The following is a 14,975-nucleotide window of genomic DNA, read 5'->3' as shown; positions in this document are numbered from 1 at the left end:
TGTTAAGTACTGGAACTTGCTGCAGTTTAATGACGGAAGCTACAACTGTTAAATGTAAAAACTTGATGCTATTCATGGTTAAAATCAGCCGCTGTTTAGGGTTGAGGTTCGCTGCCGTTTAGCGTTCGATTTGGCCGTCCCTCGTGTCGTTTGTTTGCTAATGATCATTTTTTTGGCACTTGATTTTCTGATCATATGCGACCTTTTGCTTGATCCGTCGATATGCTGAAGATTGCTTGTTTGATTTGTTTATTTGGTGAATCTGATCACTTAACTTTTTTTCGAAATTGAGAATATATTGAGCATGTTATCTTCGGTCGATATATATTTCTGGATTTTAATTATCTTGCGGTTCAGATTTCGAAGGATCTGAACCACAATCTTTATCTTGAGTATTTCCGTATAATCCGATGATCCTTGGAAAATTCGAAAATTAGAGCATTTAGGGATAAGAACACACTGGATTTTGAGGCAATCATATCTTGTAGAATATTGATATATTTTCGGAATATTCAAATAACTCAAGATTCAATCTGATTTTTTTTTTTTAAATATTGAACGCATCTTTAAAATTCGGGAAATTATCTGATATACTTTGAAAAATTTCAGAAGATAATCTTTCTAATTTTTAAAAGATGTCGATCCTTTTTGGATAGGAGCTTATCTTCTTGAAAATTTCAGAATCCCTTAAGGATTTTAAAAATTCAATAAATATTTGCACATCTTTAAACAAAACTGCCCATAACGCATGCTCTCCAATTGTGCCTTGTCCCTCAGAAAACGTACATTAAAGGCAACATATGACTTCGATCTCGAAGTACGATCGTGCCCGTACGTGTGAATTAGATATCAAATCCTCGATCTCGAGGAGCGGATCGCTAATTCCTAAATAGAATTTCAAGGTTTGCCCTATGTATATAGGGACGACGGTAATTCTATAATATATTCACTTGCTAACCCTAATCTCGGGGGATGTTGTGAATAAAAATCGGAATTTCGGATTTAAAGGTGTTTTATGGGCAACATTGTTTATTTTTGTTCAAATTTCATTGTTTTCATGGTTTAAATAAATTCCTAAAAAATCCCAAAAAAAGATGTCACGTTTTCTTAAGCTAAATCACATTTCTCTTCACTTTTTGCATGAAAATAATGTCTAATAAAATTAGGGCTTAGAGAAATCAATTTCTTAAGTTAAATTAGATGTTACTTCACATTAGAGTAGTTTTTACCTTTATTTTTTCATGAATCCGAAAATACACAAAAAAATACCAAAAAAATACCATCCACGTTGCATAGCATTATAGTTTAGTTTGCATTGTTATATTTTCCTTGTCATGCATATTTGCCACGTCATTATGCCATGTCACGTATTTTTACCATGTCATTACATCTCACATGTCATATAGGTAGGTTGCATTAGCATTGCATTTAATAAAAGAAAACCCAAAAAAAAAATTAATTCAAATCATCAAACTAAGGATTTTTCATGAAAATCGGGTACCGAAAGGGCATTAATTGAAAAGTTAATGTAACCAAGTCCCCGAATCCATTTAATCTCTGGTTCGTATGAAATAAAGTATTTTCTCCCTAATACTTTATTTAGGTTTCTAATCTACCTACCATAAAAGATTAGTAGCGGCTCCAATTTAAAATCTTGGCATGTAATTGAACCTAAGTTGCGATTCGGTAGGACTTGGGAGAGTCTGAATTAGGTTAGTTAATCTAATTAACCTAATAATCCGTTAACCTGAAAAAATCAATTTTTAGGTCGTGACAAGGTCTAGCCCACCCACCCATTTCTTCATTTGAAATACTATAATAGCCTTCTCATATTTAAAGTGTCTTGCACTCTTTCATCCCTCCTACATGGAATAAGGAAAATACCTTATTTGTTTGTTTTACAAACAAACACCAACAATTTCAAACATTTCGATGCCATTTCTTTTCATTCCAAAAGTTTTCTAACACGGTAAAAGGAATCACTCCATACCTTTGTCATGAACAATCGCAAAAGCTGTAAGGCCTATTTAAAGGCTTCAAAATGAGTTATGGGCCCAAATTTTACCTCACATTTTTAAGACGGAATTATGTATGTGTTATTTAACATTTAGGTTTCGTTTGTTTCACGAATTTTTTCTTCCAAAAATGATTGCTGGTATTGCTCGAAAATTAGTCAATGCAAAAAAGTTTTCGTTATCAATAATAATTTATTTTCAAATTTTTTCATGGATGATAAAAGTGATTTCCATTCTTTCATTTTTTAGGCGATACATCGATCATTTTTAAGAAAATATATTTTAAAGTATTAATTTTTTTTTGCGAAACTAGCGAATTATTAAATGACCGAGCGAAAGTTGGTAGGAAGATACTATAGCTCAATGAGATTTGGTTTTTAATAGGTTTTCACAAGACCCAATATAGACCCACTTGAGAAGAACCAGGTTAACAAAATAGTTTCAGACCCAGCTCGAGCACGCTCGAAATAGAAGAAGAAGGCGGGTCCGTTTCCTTCTCTCTGTGAAGGTCCTGCTCGCGAGACGCTTTCGCTTCGTCCTCCACTGAGCTCGGACTGTTAAAAGGGCGTCCCAGATTCTTCCTTTTCGTGCCTTCGCTCGTGTCCTGTCTAGTCATAGGCTTTTGTTTACCAATGGTCCGGGTTTCGTTTCGACTCTCTAGTCGACAGCTCGATATTTGCATGTACCAGACGGATGATAATTTATCCGTGCTTCTCTAGTGGCGTGCTTTTCTTGCGCCTGGTTAGCGTGATTCGGTGTTTGTGACAGCGATCGAGCGATATTTCGAGCTCTTCTTGAGCATACATCGGCTCTCTAAGCTTTGCGCACCAAGTGTTTGTTCTAATGTTTGATAGAGAGAGCGCCCCTGATGGGGTCTGTGTGAAGCTGCGAAGATGGTTAAAAGTCGTTCACCGAACTCGAGTCGTCCCTGTGAAAGCCAGTCTGGCTTTCTTTATTCGATTTTATTGGAGTTCGCTTTATGGATTGTTGAGTCCAGAATACATTGCACACATTGCACAGGAAAGACACACAAGTATATGATTGATGTAGAGAGGACTAGAGAAATTCAAATAACGCATATAAAGACCTCATTAGCAAATGAGTGGAAATGGCTGGTTTGGATGACATCTTCGCTTTACTCAACTTTGGCTCAGGCCGAGCTCAATCCATACGTTTAAATGTATCCTTCTAAGCTCTGCATGAGTTATGGCAATACATTAAGCCTGGCCACTGGTTTGGCCTGGCTTGGTTCGGCCCCGAGCATTTGAAAATATATTTTAAGCTGCGAGCGAGTCTGAGCAACACAACAAACATGGTTTGGTTTGGAAGCTTCAAGGCGGGTCCAAATACTAAAATTAAGTTGCCTCCAAGCCGGTTTATCGTGCATTTGTGAGTGAAACAATGAAGCCGTTAAGAGAATGTTGACACTTAAATTTTGGCGTCCCATTTAGACATTTATTACACAGAAAATTAGTGACTGACCCCTGCCTCTAGAAAATAATAATTAATTTGCATATAGTTTGCAGGAGCATTCATCATAAATTTACATTTAAATTTGGACCGACGGGGGATAGTTTTGAGCTTAATTTTACTAATTGGACTAAGACTATAAGATGGCCAAGTCCATGCGGGGAATGGTGTGGCCGAAATTTATTAGTGGGAGGGGGTAATATTGAGCCTTAATTCAGCCCAGTAGGATCTAATTACAGAATAGCCTATAGTTAATTCAGCCCATTATTAACAAGGCCTAAATTAAGCCCATGAGCATGACTTAAAGACGAATTTCATTAGTGGGTAATTACACAAACAAACATATGATTGTAGATGTTCAACAGAAATTAGGAAGCCATGACTACGAGTCTTTGATGGCTTGAAGATGTGTAACAAAAATGTCTTGGTCTTCCCGAGTTTGTGGTTTATATCCATGAACAACTATACGATTGCGAAAACTACAAATGTCTTTAGGATGATCTCTAAACATTACGAGACAAGGACTTGTGGACGAAAAGTATTTCATTTTGACTTCTCTAACCGCTGATGTGCATCCTCGAAAGGTCTTGGTCAGCCTTTAATGTTTTTTGGTAAGTGAAAGTCTTGGTATTCCTAGACTTTTATGGTTTTCTCTCTCCGTTAGCTCATTATCACTTTGCTCCACCATTACCCTTGGTTGTTCTCTACAGTGACTGATTCACTCATGGCCATTGAGAGGTTTTTTTTTTGGGTTTCTTGTTAGGTTCCTTCTTATGCTAATTTGTCAATCTTAAGCAAGACATTCAACGCCTGGAATATCTACAAGTAATGGAAAAAGAAGCATTCACATAGGGATGGAAGAGGAGGGACGTGAAAAGTGAAGCAATGAAGCCAATTTGCGTCCTGGAAAGTCTTGGTCTCCCTGATGATCACGACAAGCAATTTGAGTTAGACCGAAAAGCCTGTATTTTCATGCACATCGTGTCCTTGAGTTAGATAAATCAACTGTTCTCTTTTTTCTCCGGATCAAGACTTTTGGCTGTCGTTTGAAAGAGAGGACCTTTTTCTTGGGGCCATCCAAAACAAAGGATCAGAGCTGATATTTCTTCACAGGACCAACTTAGAGGGCATGCATATCTTTGTCAAAAATTTATAACTTACGAGTGTTTGGTTACCTTTTTATTTTGTTTTAGTTATAGGCTTTTTACATGGCAGATGTACTGCCAAAACTTTGCAGCAAGCTGTGTGGCAATGATCTGCTGAAGGGTGTTAAACTGTTAAAGTAGTTGTTGAAGATCGCGAATCGCTTGAAAGGACCGTCCTTTGAACGCACTAAGTTAGCCCAAACCAACTTGCTTAATGGATTAGTTGGTGATTTGTGACTCATTTACTATTTTCAGAGTAAAATTAAGCAACCTGGTTGACGGATTAGTTCGTGTGCGAGACTCTTTTTCTTGTTTAGCTCAAATAACATGTATCTGTTTCCTTTATCAAATAAACAAAGTTAGCTGTCTTTGATGACTTGTAGATGTATGACAGGAAGTAAGATGCCATTGTTGAGCACATCCTCAAGGTTTCAAAACATTTATTTAAGTCTGTGCAAGTTGCACAAAGATGCATCGCTCGACAAGAAAAGGGTTAGGCATGGCCAACTAACAACCTATAAGGGAACCTATATTCCAGGCATCACCCTTATGAACAGGAAATCGTGCAAAGGACCACAATTCTCCTATCAAGCGTTCCTGATCATCACTACTACCTCAACACCGTTCAGCAGATCATTACTGCCCATTTTGCTGCAAATTTTCAGAACATAACTGCCATGTAAATGCCTACATTGATTGCATATTCAGTTATTCACCAATTATGGATTAAAAAAAAGACATTGAAACCCTAAGGTTACTGAGTCTGTACGGATGCAAAAAAAGCTAACAAAACACTCATAAGTAAGAAATTTTGAACGATAATCTGCGGTCACTCTAAAGTTGGTTATATGATGAAAAATCACCTTTTGACCTCTGTTTTAGATCAAGGCTTTTGGCTTGTGTTTAAAACAGAGGACCTTTTCTTGTGGCCATCCAAAACAGAGGATAAGGGGTGATTTTTATCCAATGATCACTTTGAGCAGTTATTGTGCTAAAGATTCACATATGTTTAAGATAATAGTTTGTTGAAACAATTTTTTTATATTATGGAAATATAGGAAGTTCACCGATTCCTCCATCAATGTGGACGAACAGACAAAATCAGATTTTTCCTTATTGAACGGACAAAGTTACTGATGACTTTGTAGTTGTCCAACGAAAAGTCTTGGTCTTCCTGGGTTTGTGGCTTATATACATGAACAAATATATAATGGTGGAAACTACAAATATCTGAGAGATAGGATAATCTCTGACCACTGAAGGGCATCCTCGACAGTCTTAGTTTGATCTTTTTGGCAGGTGGAAGTCTTGGTCTTCCTAGACTAAGACTTTATAGTTTTCTCTCTCTCCATTAGCTCATTATTACTTAGCTTCACCACAACCCCACTCTCGTCCCCCTGCTCAACAGTGTTCTCCTCTTGCTCGTCCGAAACCCAGCGCTTCTGCATGTTGGATTGCTGTTGTTGATCTAATCCCGTTCACCGGTCTGCTCCGGGAAGTCTACTTTGAACTGGTAAGAGTCATCCATCTACTTGCTCTCTTTTTCTGCATGGAGAGCACGTGCCCTCTGAAAGTTTCCGCTCGTTGATCGCATATTTCATATGCGATGAATGTAGGCTTTAAGTAGCAGTTACAGTGCTGCAAATTTGCAGCAAGATGGGCAGCAATAATTTGCTGAAGGGTGCAGAGGTAGTAGTTGATGATTGGGAATCACTTGATAGGAGATCGTTGTTTTTTTGTTCTCGATTTTCCTGTTCATCAGTGCGAGGAGTAACGTATAATTTTCAGTAGATTATATATTGTTAGTTGGCGATTTTGGCAGGTTCACTATTTCCAGAGTGATATAAAGCAACTTGCATAATGGATTAGTTGGTGTGCCTGACCCTTTTCTTGTTTAGCCAGAAGTAGAGTGCTTTGCTTTGCTTATTGAACAGACGAAGATAATATGTAAACATTACTAGACAAACACTTGTATATGAAAAATACTTTATTTTGATTTCTCTAACAATTATGTGCATCCTGGACTTCAGTATTCTCTTTCCATTAGCTCACTATCACTTTGCTTTGCCATAACCCTTGTTCTCTAGAGTGACTAACTCATCCATTTTTTTTTTCTCCATGGCTCATTATCACTTTGCTTTAGCACAACCCGTGCTGTTCTCTACAGTTTACGGATTCACCGATGGCCGTTGGGCAGATCCTTTTGGCTGCCTTGCTTCAGGTCCTGTTCGAGAAGTTGGCTTCTCTGGGATTGGAATATGCGCAAAGGAAAGGAGCATCTCCCTCCTCTGGAATCAGCATTGACCTGCTCAATAAGTGGAAGAAGATGCTAGTTATAATCAATGCAGTGCTAGATGATGCAGAGGACAAGCAACTGAGCGGTAAAGGTCTAGTGAAGCTATGGCTGGACGATGTTAGGGACTTGGCCTACGACATGGAAGATTTGCTGGATGAGTTCGAGATTGAAGCCACCCAAGCCAAGTCAGAGGCTGAATCCAGCTCAAGCGAAGGTCTGGTGAAATGGAAGTTCCCTTTCGTTAGCCAACATAAATCCTCCATATCGAATCCAAACCCGCGCTCGCTCGTGTCTGAAAATGAGGTACAGAAGATTAATAACAGGTTGGAAGAGATCGTCACCAGGAAGGCTTAGCTAAGCTTGACAGGGACTGCTGTGAACAAATCTGACAATACCGACAAAAGGCTCCCCAGCAGTTCACCGCCAGAGCCTCGGTTTTTCGGCAGGGAGAAGGAAGAAGCAGAAATACTTGAACTATTGACCGGTGAAGCCGAAAATGCTGATTCCACGTTGAGCATAGTCCCCATAGTTGGGATGGGCGGTGTTGGAAAGACAGCCTTAGCTCAGCGACTCTATAATGATCCCAATGTAAGCAGCTGCTTTGAGAGGAGAGCATGGGTTTGTGTCTCAGATGTTTTTGATGTTCTCAGCATAACAAAGACTATTTTGCAGTCGTTTTCCGAGTTGTCTTGCCAGGACAAAGATCTTAACCGGCTTCAAATTAAGTTGAAGGACAGTCTGTCGGGGAAGAAATTTCTTGTGATTTTAGATGATGTCCGGAATGAGAAATATGGAGAATGGACTGCCCTCTTAAAGCCATTTGAAGTGGGTGCTAAGGGAAGCAAGATCATCCTTACAACTCGCAACCGTTCGGTAGTTGCCTTAACAGGAGCTTCGCCATATCCTTTGGAGGCGCTGTCCCTTGATAATTGTACAAGCTTACTAGCCTTTCATGCTTTTGGAGTAACAAATTTTAGGAGGCACCCGGATCTTGAAACAATAGGAAAGAAAATAGCTAAAAAATGTAAAGGTTTACCTTTGGCTGCAAAGGTGTTGGGCAGTCTCCTACGTGATAAACGGAATCCCGATCAATGGGAAGCTATCTTAAGTAACAAGATGTGGGATCTTCCGACGGGAGAGAACGATGAGGTTCTTCGAGTTTTGAAATTGAGTTATGTCCACCTTCCTACTTATTTGAAGAGATGTTTTGCTTATTGTGCGGTATTTCCCAAGGATTACGAAATTGAGAGGGATGAGTTGGTACTCTTATGGATAGCGGAGGGATTTTTAGATGGACATAAAGCAAAGGAGAATAACTTGAGATTGGGACGGGATTACTTCAATGAGCTAAAATCTCGTTCATTTATTCAACAATCAAGTGTCTACGCATCTAAGTTTTCAATGCATGATCTTTTGAATGATCTAGCAAAGTCAATTGCGGGTGGGACTTGCTTTAGCTCCGGGGAGTCTCGGTTAGCGGGTAATGAATGTGAGGCATCATCTCGCGAAAAAACTCGTTATGCATCATTCATCTCGTCATGGTATGTTACATCACAATGCTTGAGGGCGTATCACGGAATGAAGGTGCTAAGAAGTTTAATTCTAGTGCCCGGTGGATCTAGAGCGGGGGGCTCGAGCCGATTCGTTATTTCCAACAAGGTGCTACATGACTTGCTAAAAGAATTGAAGTACTTGAGGGCATTCTCATTATGTCATTGCTCCATTGTAGAGGTACCGTCTTGTGTTGGTGATTTAAAACATCTTCGATATCTTAATTTCTCGTACACTAGTATCAAAAGCCTACCCCGAGTCAATTGTCGGCTTGTGCAAATTACAAGCTTTGATCTTAAGAGGTTGTCAAAACCTTTCAAAGTTGCCTCAAGGTATCACAAAGTTGGTTAGCTTACGGTTTCTTGACATTAGAGATACGGGGAATCTAAAAGAGATGCCGTTGGGTATCGGCAATTTGGAGAATCTTACTATCGTATCCAAGTTTGTGATAGGAACGGAGAAAGGGTTGCAGTTAAAGGAGTTAAAGAACTTGCCACATCTTCAAGGAGAAATAATCATATCAGAATTGCAAATGGTGGAAAAAGTTAGAGATGCAGTGAATGCTAGTTTGTTTGGAAAGCTAGGTCTTACCAACTTATCCTTGCAATGGGAAGAACATTTTGGAAACCTCCGGAATCATGAGCGTGAAGCACAGGTGCTCGACTCTCTACGACCTCACACTAATTTGGAAAATCTCACTATCTCGCACTATGGTGGTGCAAGATTCCCCTCGTGGTTAGATGATTCGTCCTATTCTAAGATAGTGTCTTTGTGCTTGAGAGGTTGTCCTAATGTCATATCGATACCATCACTTGGACAACTACCTTTACTTAAGGAATTATCTCTTGAAGGTCTACATGCAGTACGCGTGACGGGGCCCGAGTTTTATGGAGGTAAAAGGCCTTTCTCATCCCTAATAACTTTGAAGTTCGAAGAGATGTTGGCATGGAAGGAATGGTCTCCTTATGTCGGGGGCCTGGAAGAAGAAGTCCCATTCTCCTGTCTTCAACATCTTGTTGTCCGGAGCTGTCCTTCATTGGTTGGGACATTGCCTTGCCAACTTAACTGTCTCATAAAGCTTGAAATTCATTCATGCCCGCATTTGGATAACTTGACTAGTGTGGTTCGTCTTCCATCTCTTCGCGAGTTATACCTTGAGGATTGTAACAAGGATGTCTTAAAGAGCTTGGTTGACCTGACTTCTTTGACCATTGTCAAAATTGAAAATCTTGCTGAGCTTGTTTGCTTTGATCATGGGTTTGTGAGCTGTTTGGTCAAGCTAAAGGAGCTTCATGTAGGAGGGTGTGACAAGCTATCATACTTGTGGCGGGATGGAAATGAAACGCGAAATCTCACTTGCCTTGAAAGAGTTATCATAAAAAAGTGTCCTCGGTTCACATCATTTGTGGCGGGAGAAGGAGAGATAGAGCTGCCATGCAACCTCGAAAAGATGGAATTGAGGGATTGTGCGAGTTTAGAAACGCTTCCAAGCAAGGTGCACACAATCAGAGATTTGCGGATTCAGAATTGTCCAAAAATGGTGGGACTAACCATTCCTCCGAATGGCCCCAGCAATAATAGCCCGATGCCTCAGCTTGAATATCTTGTGATAAATGGATGTGATTCACTGACATCGTTTTCCTTTGCCGAGGGTACACTCGCTGCTTTGAAGAAATTTAGTATTTTCCAGTGTAAGGGAGTGGAGTCATTGGAAGAGGTCACCGTTGTAGCAGGAGCACTGGAATGTTTGAGTATTTTCCGCTGTGAGAATCTGAGAAGCCTACCACAGCGCCTTCCCATGCTTTCCCATCTCACTGAATTGTTTGTATTCGGATGTCCAGCATTGGAGATAGAGCAGGACTTCCCTCCCCTTCCCCTCACCCTCTCCACTCTTAATCTTTGGAATTGTGCGAAGATAAAGTCTATTGCCAGCTGTAACATTGCCAGCTGTAAGAATCTCACTTGGTTGCATATATCCGATTGCCCAGCATTGGAGATAGAGGGGGACTTCCCTCCCCTTCCCATCATCCTCTCATCTTTCTATCTTGAAAATTGTCCAAAGATAAAGTGTCTACCACATCGGTGGCATCATCTTACCTCCCTCCACACGCTATGGATTTTCAATTGCCCAAATATCGAATGCTTCCCCAAAGGAGGTTTCCCTCCCAATTTGAGGAGCCTTGAAATTTCAGGGTGCGAGAATGTGAAGCAGCCAGTGAGAGAATGGGGCTTACCCCTCCTCACCTCCCTCCAGACTCCGGGGATTGACGGAAGGAGCATGGGTGGAGGGGAGGGAGACAACGTGTGCTTTCCTTCTTCGAAGGAGGAGGATGCGTGGAGCCTTCTCTTCCCTTCCTCTCTAAATAGCCTTCACTTGAGAAATATGAGGAAGGTGGAAAGACTATCAAGCGGTCTTCGCAACCATCTCTCCTCTCTCCAAGTGTTAGGGATTTACGATTGCCCTAAGTTGAGGTACTTGCCAGAGGATGGCCTCCCTCCCTCCCTTCAATCATTACGCATATATGGATGCTCGATTCTGAAAGAAGGATGCTCAAAACTCACTGGCCACTATTGGCCCCTCATCCAAGTCATCCCTGAGATATACATCGATGTCGATCGGATCCAATGAATATCGATGATAAAAGATTAGTCTCCGTGGACTGCTGTTTTCTTCCTCGGGTAATGCTTCCAACTTCTTTCCTTCTTTTGCCTTTCATTCTTCGATGTACAGTCGTTTTTCCTCCTTGGATGCATCAATTTCGTTTCTCTTCCTTCTTCACTTCGATGCCTAATACGAATTTATTTTACTTTTTTTTCCCACGGACGAGTGTTGCGTAGAATTCCCAGAAACCACCGACTGAAGGTCGGAGACTGACCTTCAATTATTCATCACATATATCTTCGACTCTGCTTCATACCCAAACATATTGTGAATGAAAGTGCACTGTACTTCGCATGAGAATCGCCAAGAATCATAGGGTTCCGCAATCATATTCCTCCGCATTTTCAGCGTTTTGTTGTATGTTCTCTTCCCCTCATCTTTTTCTTGTGCCCTTAGCTCATTTGCTGGGGTTGTTTTGCAGATACCATTTGTATTGGCAAAATCTCTTGGAAAGATCACTTTTGCGAATGCTGCGGAGGTAGGGCTAATTCTGTCTCCATGTTACGTGTCATATTTTGCAATTCAATAAAAAAAAATTTAAAAAAAAAGAGAGAGATACAAGAAGCGTTTGATTTTTGTTGTGAATGAACATGCACTAACACCAGCAATCATATTCCTCCGCCTTTTCAGCGTTTGTCGTGTCTTCTCTTCCCGACTTCTATTTTCTTGTGTCCTACCTCATTCGCTCTGGTTCGTTTTCTGCATTGGCGAAATCTCTTGCAAGGATACGTCTTGCATGTTCAAAATTTTCCTTCTACTGAATATGGTCTAGATAAGAATAATCTTTCCAAAACCTAAAAACATGATTAGTTATGTGGACTCTGTGATATGATTGTGAAGAAAGGGGGATGCAGTTTTTTTTTTTAATGGTTTTCCTAAACATGATTAGTTATGTGGAAAAACAAATCATGTTTTTCCAAAACCTAAAAACATGATTTGTTTTTTCAGAAGCTGACGTACTTGCCGGAGGATGACATCCCTCCCTCTCTTCAAGTAATCCGCATCATTCAGTGTGAGATTCTGAAGCGTTTCATTTTTATTTGGTGCACTGATATGTTCTACAGTTTCTTCTATTGAAAACTAAAGCATGACTAGTTATGTGGAAACTGTGATATGACTGAAGAAAGGGGATGCATTTTTTTTTCCCCTTTTAGTTTTTATAAGAATCGAGAAGCTTCTTTTCGTTGATGATGATCCTTCATAGTATTAACCAGTTGATCTGGAATAAATCTCTGGGGCAACTCATGGCTCCAAGCTTCCAGTACAACTCTAATTCATGACCTCATTGATATTCCATAAATCACCCTACATTTGGGTTGTGATCTCTGCTGGGTTAAGAACTATTACTAACAGCTTGCTAGGAATTTTTAGCCTATATAGTTATGCTTGATGCTCGCACATCCACCATTTGAGTCTGCAACAATTATTCCAATGGTTGAGATTGTAATGATATGCTACCTGCCTCTTGTGTTTGCATCATCAACAGTGACCTCTGTGGCAAATCTTTTCAGTTCTTTAAAGTGTCAGTAGTTAGTTTTACTCTACAGTGGAATATTATCTGAAAATACCTTCTTATGTGGCATTCTTCGCGCAGGGAGTTCCTGAACAAAAGCTTCGAGCTCACTGGGGTTCCTTTGGTCTAACTGGAAATCTTGCTCTTCAACCAATGTATACCTTGTTTGGTACATCTCCTCCCTCTATGCTATTGTTGCATATGTAATTGTTGAAGCAATTTTCTTATGACACTGTAAAGCTCTATTAGAGTTTAGACAATTTGTAATCTGAATTTTGGTTCACTGTGTACTTTCTCTAAGGCTTTTTGGATGTTATTGCACATATAACATGGTGCTTTGACCATATAAATAGGTGGTCAGAAAAGCAGAGTTGCATTTGCCAAGATAACTTTCAAGAAACCTCACATAGTTTTTCTTGATAAGCCATCCAATTATCTGGTAAGTTTACTCATTTTTCTCCACCTAATGACTTAGATTACTTTTCAGTTAGTCATTAATTGAACTTATTGGGCTTTGCACTAGTTGATATGCCATACTTTGCAAACCTGAAATATTGTAGAACCAATCAGTGATCATAGCTACAGGGAGGAGAAAAATGACTGATGATTGGATGGCTTGTCAAGCAAAGACCAGACTTTGCTCCAATCATCTGGTAAGTTCTTGCACTAATTGAACTTATTGGAATCTGGTCTTTGCATTGAAAATACAGTAGAACCAATCAGTGATCACAGCTACAGGGAGCCTCTGTCATCATACATCCAACTTAGAATAAAATAGAAACCAATGTAATTGTTCCAACTTGCAGTTTATTGGGATAGAGTAGTTATCTTAGCCTCATCAGTGTTTTTCGACTACAGTGGTCTACACTACCAAGTAGTTCCGATATCAGTGCGTATAGTGAGTATTGGGCTTTGCACATAATTAATGTGGAAATTTCTTGAAAGTGTTATCTTTGTAAATTTTTAGTTTCTTGTCTAAGGATAGGTTGGATGCAGTTGAGGTGTCCATCCAAGGTCTGGTCTTGTTCCAAGGAGGAATTCTGATAGTGAGATTGATTTTCTTGCCAAAACACTCCAATTTGACCATTGTTGGATCGTCTTCACAGCTAATAGCCGTCTTTTCCACCTTGATTTGTAGGTTAGTCACAATGAGCTTCTAATATCTGGAAGTGTGGACGAGCTTTGGGTAGTTTCTCAAGGTACGATGGCGCCTTTTCATGGAAATTTCAAGGATCATGAGAAGATACTGTTGAATTAATGTCTCGAGTTTGAACCTTATCATGGAATCTGATTTGTTAGAAGATTTTGGTTTGTTCAAAATCTGGTATGCATCTACCCGAATCAAATTAGTTTCTTTTCTTGGGCGGGGGTTCTTCGCGATTATCCACGAGTGCTTTGTTGCATATGTGACTCCAAGTTTTTATCTTGGAAAGTTTTGCACTACAAGACAAAATAAGTGGTCACGCATATGTTCATTTTTAGGGGTAAAAAGTGAAGGGATTTATTGAAACCGAATTAGATGATCACACAGAGAATCAAGAAAAATTGGAATGACGCACGAGATTACCCAGGTTTACCCCAAAATTAGGGCTACGTCCTGCAAAGAGATTTTACTATATTTTTCGGTTTACAGCCAATTCTTGCTTACATAATGATAAAACCGAGAAAAATATATATGCCCCAAAAAACGGGCTAAAAACCTAAAATCTCTTGATTCCAACCATACGAGCCAGCTTAAATAAAAGCCCAAACCCGTAGAGGTTTCGGGGGCGCTGCCCCCGAACCCTCGCCAGCTCACCGGCGAGCGGGCAAGCGGAACCCCCGTCGGGAGACGCTGCCCCCAAACCCCCGCCCGCTAACCGGGCGGTGGGACACCCGTGTCGGGGGCGCTGCCCCCGAATCCCCGCATCCCGCGCGCAGGGGTCACATGTCGTTGGGTAACACTTCAGTTTCCCTAAGCTCACGTGGGCGTACCCGGTGTGAGAAACAAGGGTCCCCGAAGTATTCGCCAACTCCAACAAAAAGGTCGAGACTCCGGGGGTCTATAGGTGAGACCTCCAGATCGCGACTCGAAGGATAAAAAGAGGCGCAGAGGAGTTCTCTTTTGGCCACGGGACGTGCGTTTGGATACGGTGATTTGTGCGGAGAGTTTTACGTCCAGTTGAGTTGCTTTATTAGTAAATATTTTGGGTTTGGATGTAATTTAGGTGTGGAAAACACTCGAGCGTGTGAGTGGTTGTAACACTGATTCTCCGATTATGGTGGATTGTTTCTTGTCGGCTCTTCCCGTGGATATAAGTACCGATATTCGGATCGAACCACG

General features: G+C 40.4%; 2 protein-coding genes across 19 annotated transcripts in view; both read left to right on the top strand.

Moving 5' to 3' along the window:
- Window positions 1-14,975, top strand: part of LOC115743640 (ATP-binding cassette sub-family F member 3-like) — a 134,961-nt gene that overhangs the window by 16,092 nt on the left and 103,894 nt on the right. For 6 of the 18 annotated variants that reach the window (XR_007198854.1, XR_007198856.1, XR_007198855.1 and 3 more), the window contains exons 3-4: window positions 12,731-12,821; window positions 13,006-13,091. The exons of 1 other annotated variant lie outside the window; for it this stretch is intronic. Coding sequence is in view for 1 of the 17 variants with exons in the window: in XM_048281066.1 (XP_048137023.1) it covers window positions 12,591-12,659; window positions 12,734-12,821; window positions 13,006-13,091; window positions 13,213-13,305 (336 nt within the window). In the remaining 16 variants the exon portion in view is untranslated. Of the gene's footprint in view, window positions 1-11,107; window positions 11,157-12,213; window positions 12,660-12,730; window positions 12,822-13,005; window positions 13,092-13,175; window positions 13,306-13,632; window positions 13,699-14,975 lie in introns of those variants that run through there. 11 more of the 18 variants (XR_004015719.2, XR_007198850.1, XR_007198849.1 and 8 more) reach the window with 8 other exon arrangements.
- Window positions 7,460-11,106, top strand: LOC125315366 (putative disease resistance protein At3g14460). Its single transcript, XM_048279949.1, is given in 2 exon segments — window positions 7,460-8,729; window positions 8,731-11,106. Coding segments are annotated over 2 exon segments (3,645 nt in total). The 5' UTR covers window position 7,460.

This window comes from Rhodamnia argentea, chromosome 6 (assembly GCF_020921035.1).
Source record: "Rhodamnia argentea isolate NSW1041297 chromosome 6, ASM2092103v1, whole genome shotgun sequence".
NCBI classification, from domain to species: domain Eukaryota; kingdom Viridiplantae; phylum Streptophyta; class Magnoliopsida; order Myrtales; family Myrtaceae; genus Rhodamnia; species Rhodamnia argentea.
The sequence above is the reverse complement of the archived record's forward strand: the minus strand, read 5'-3'. Positions and strand labels throughout refer to the sequence as shown.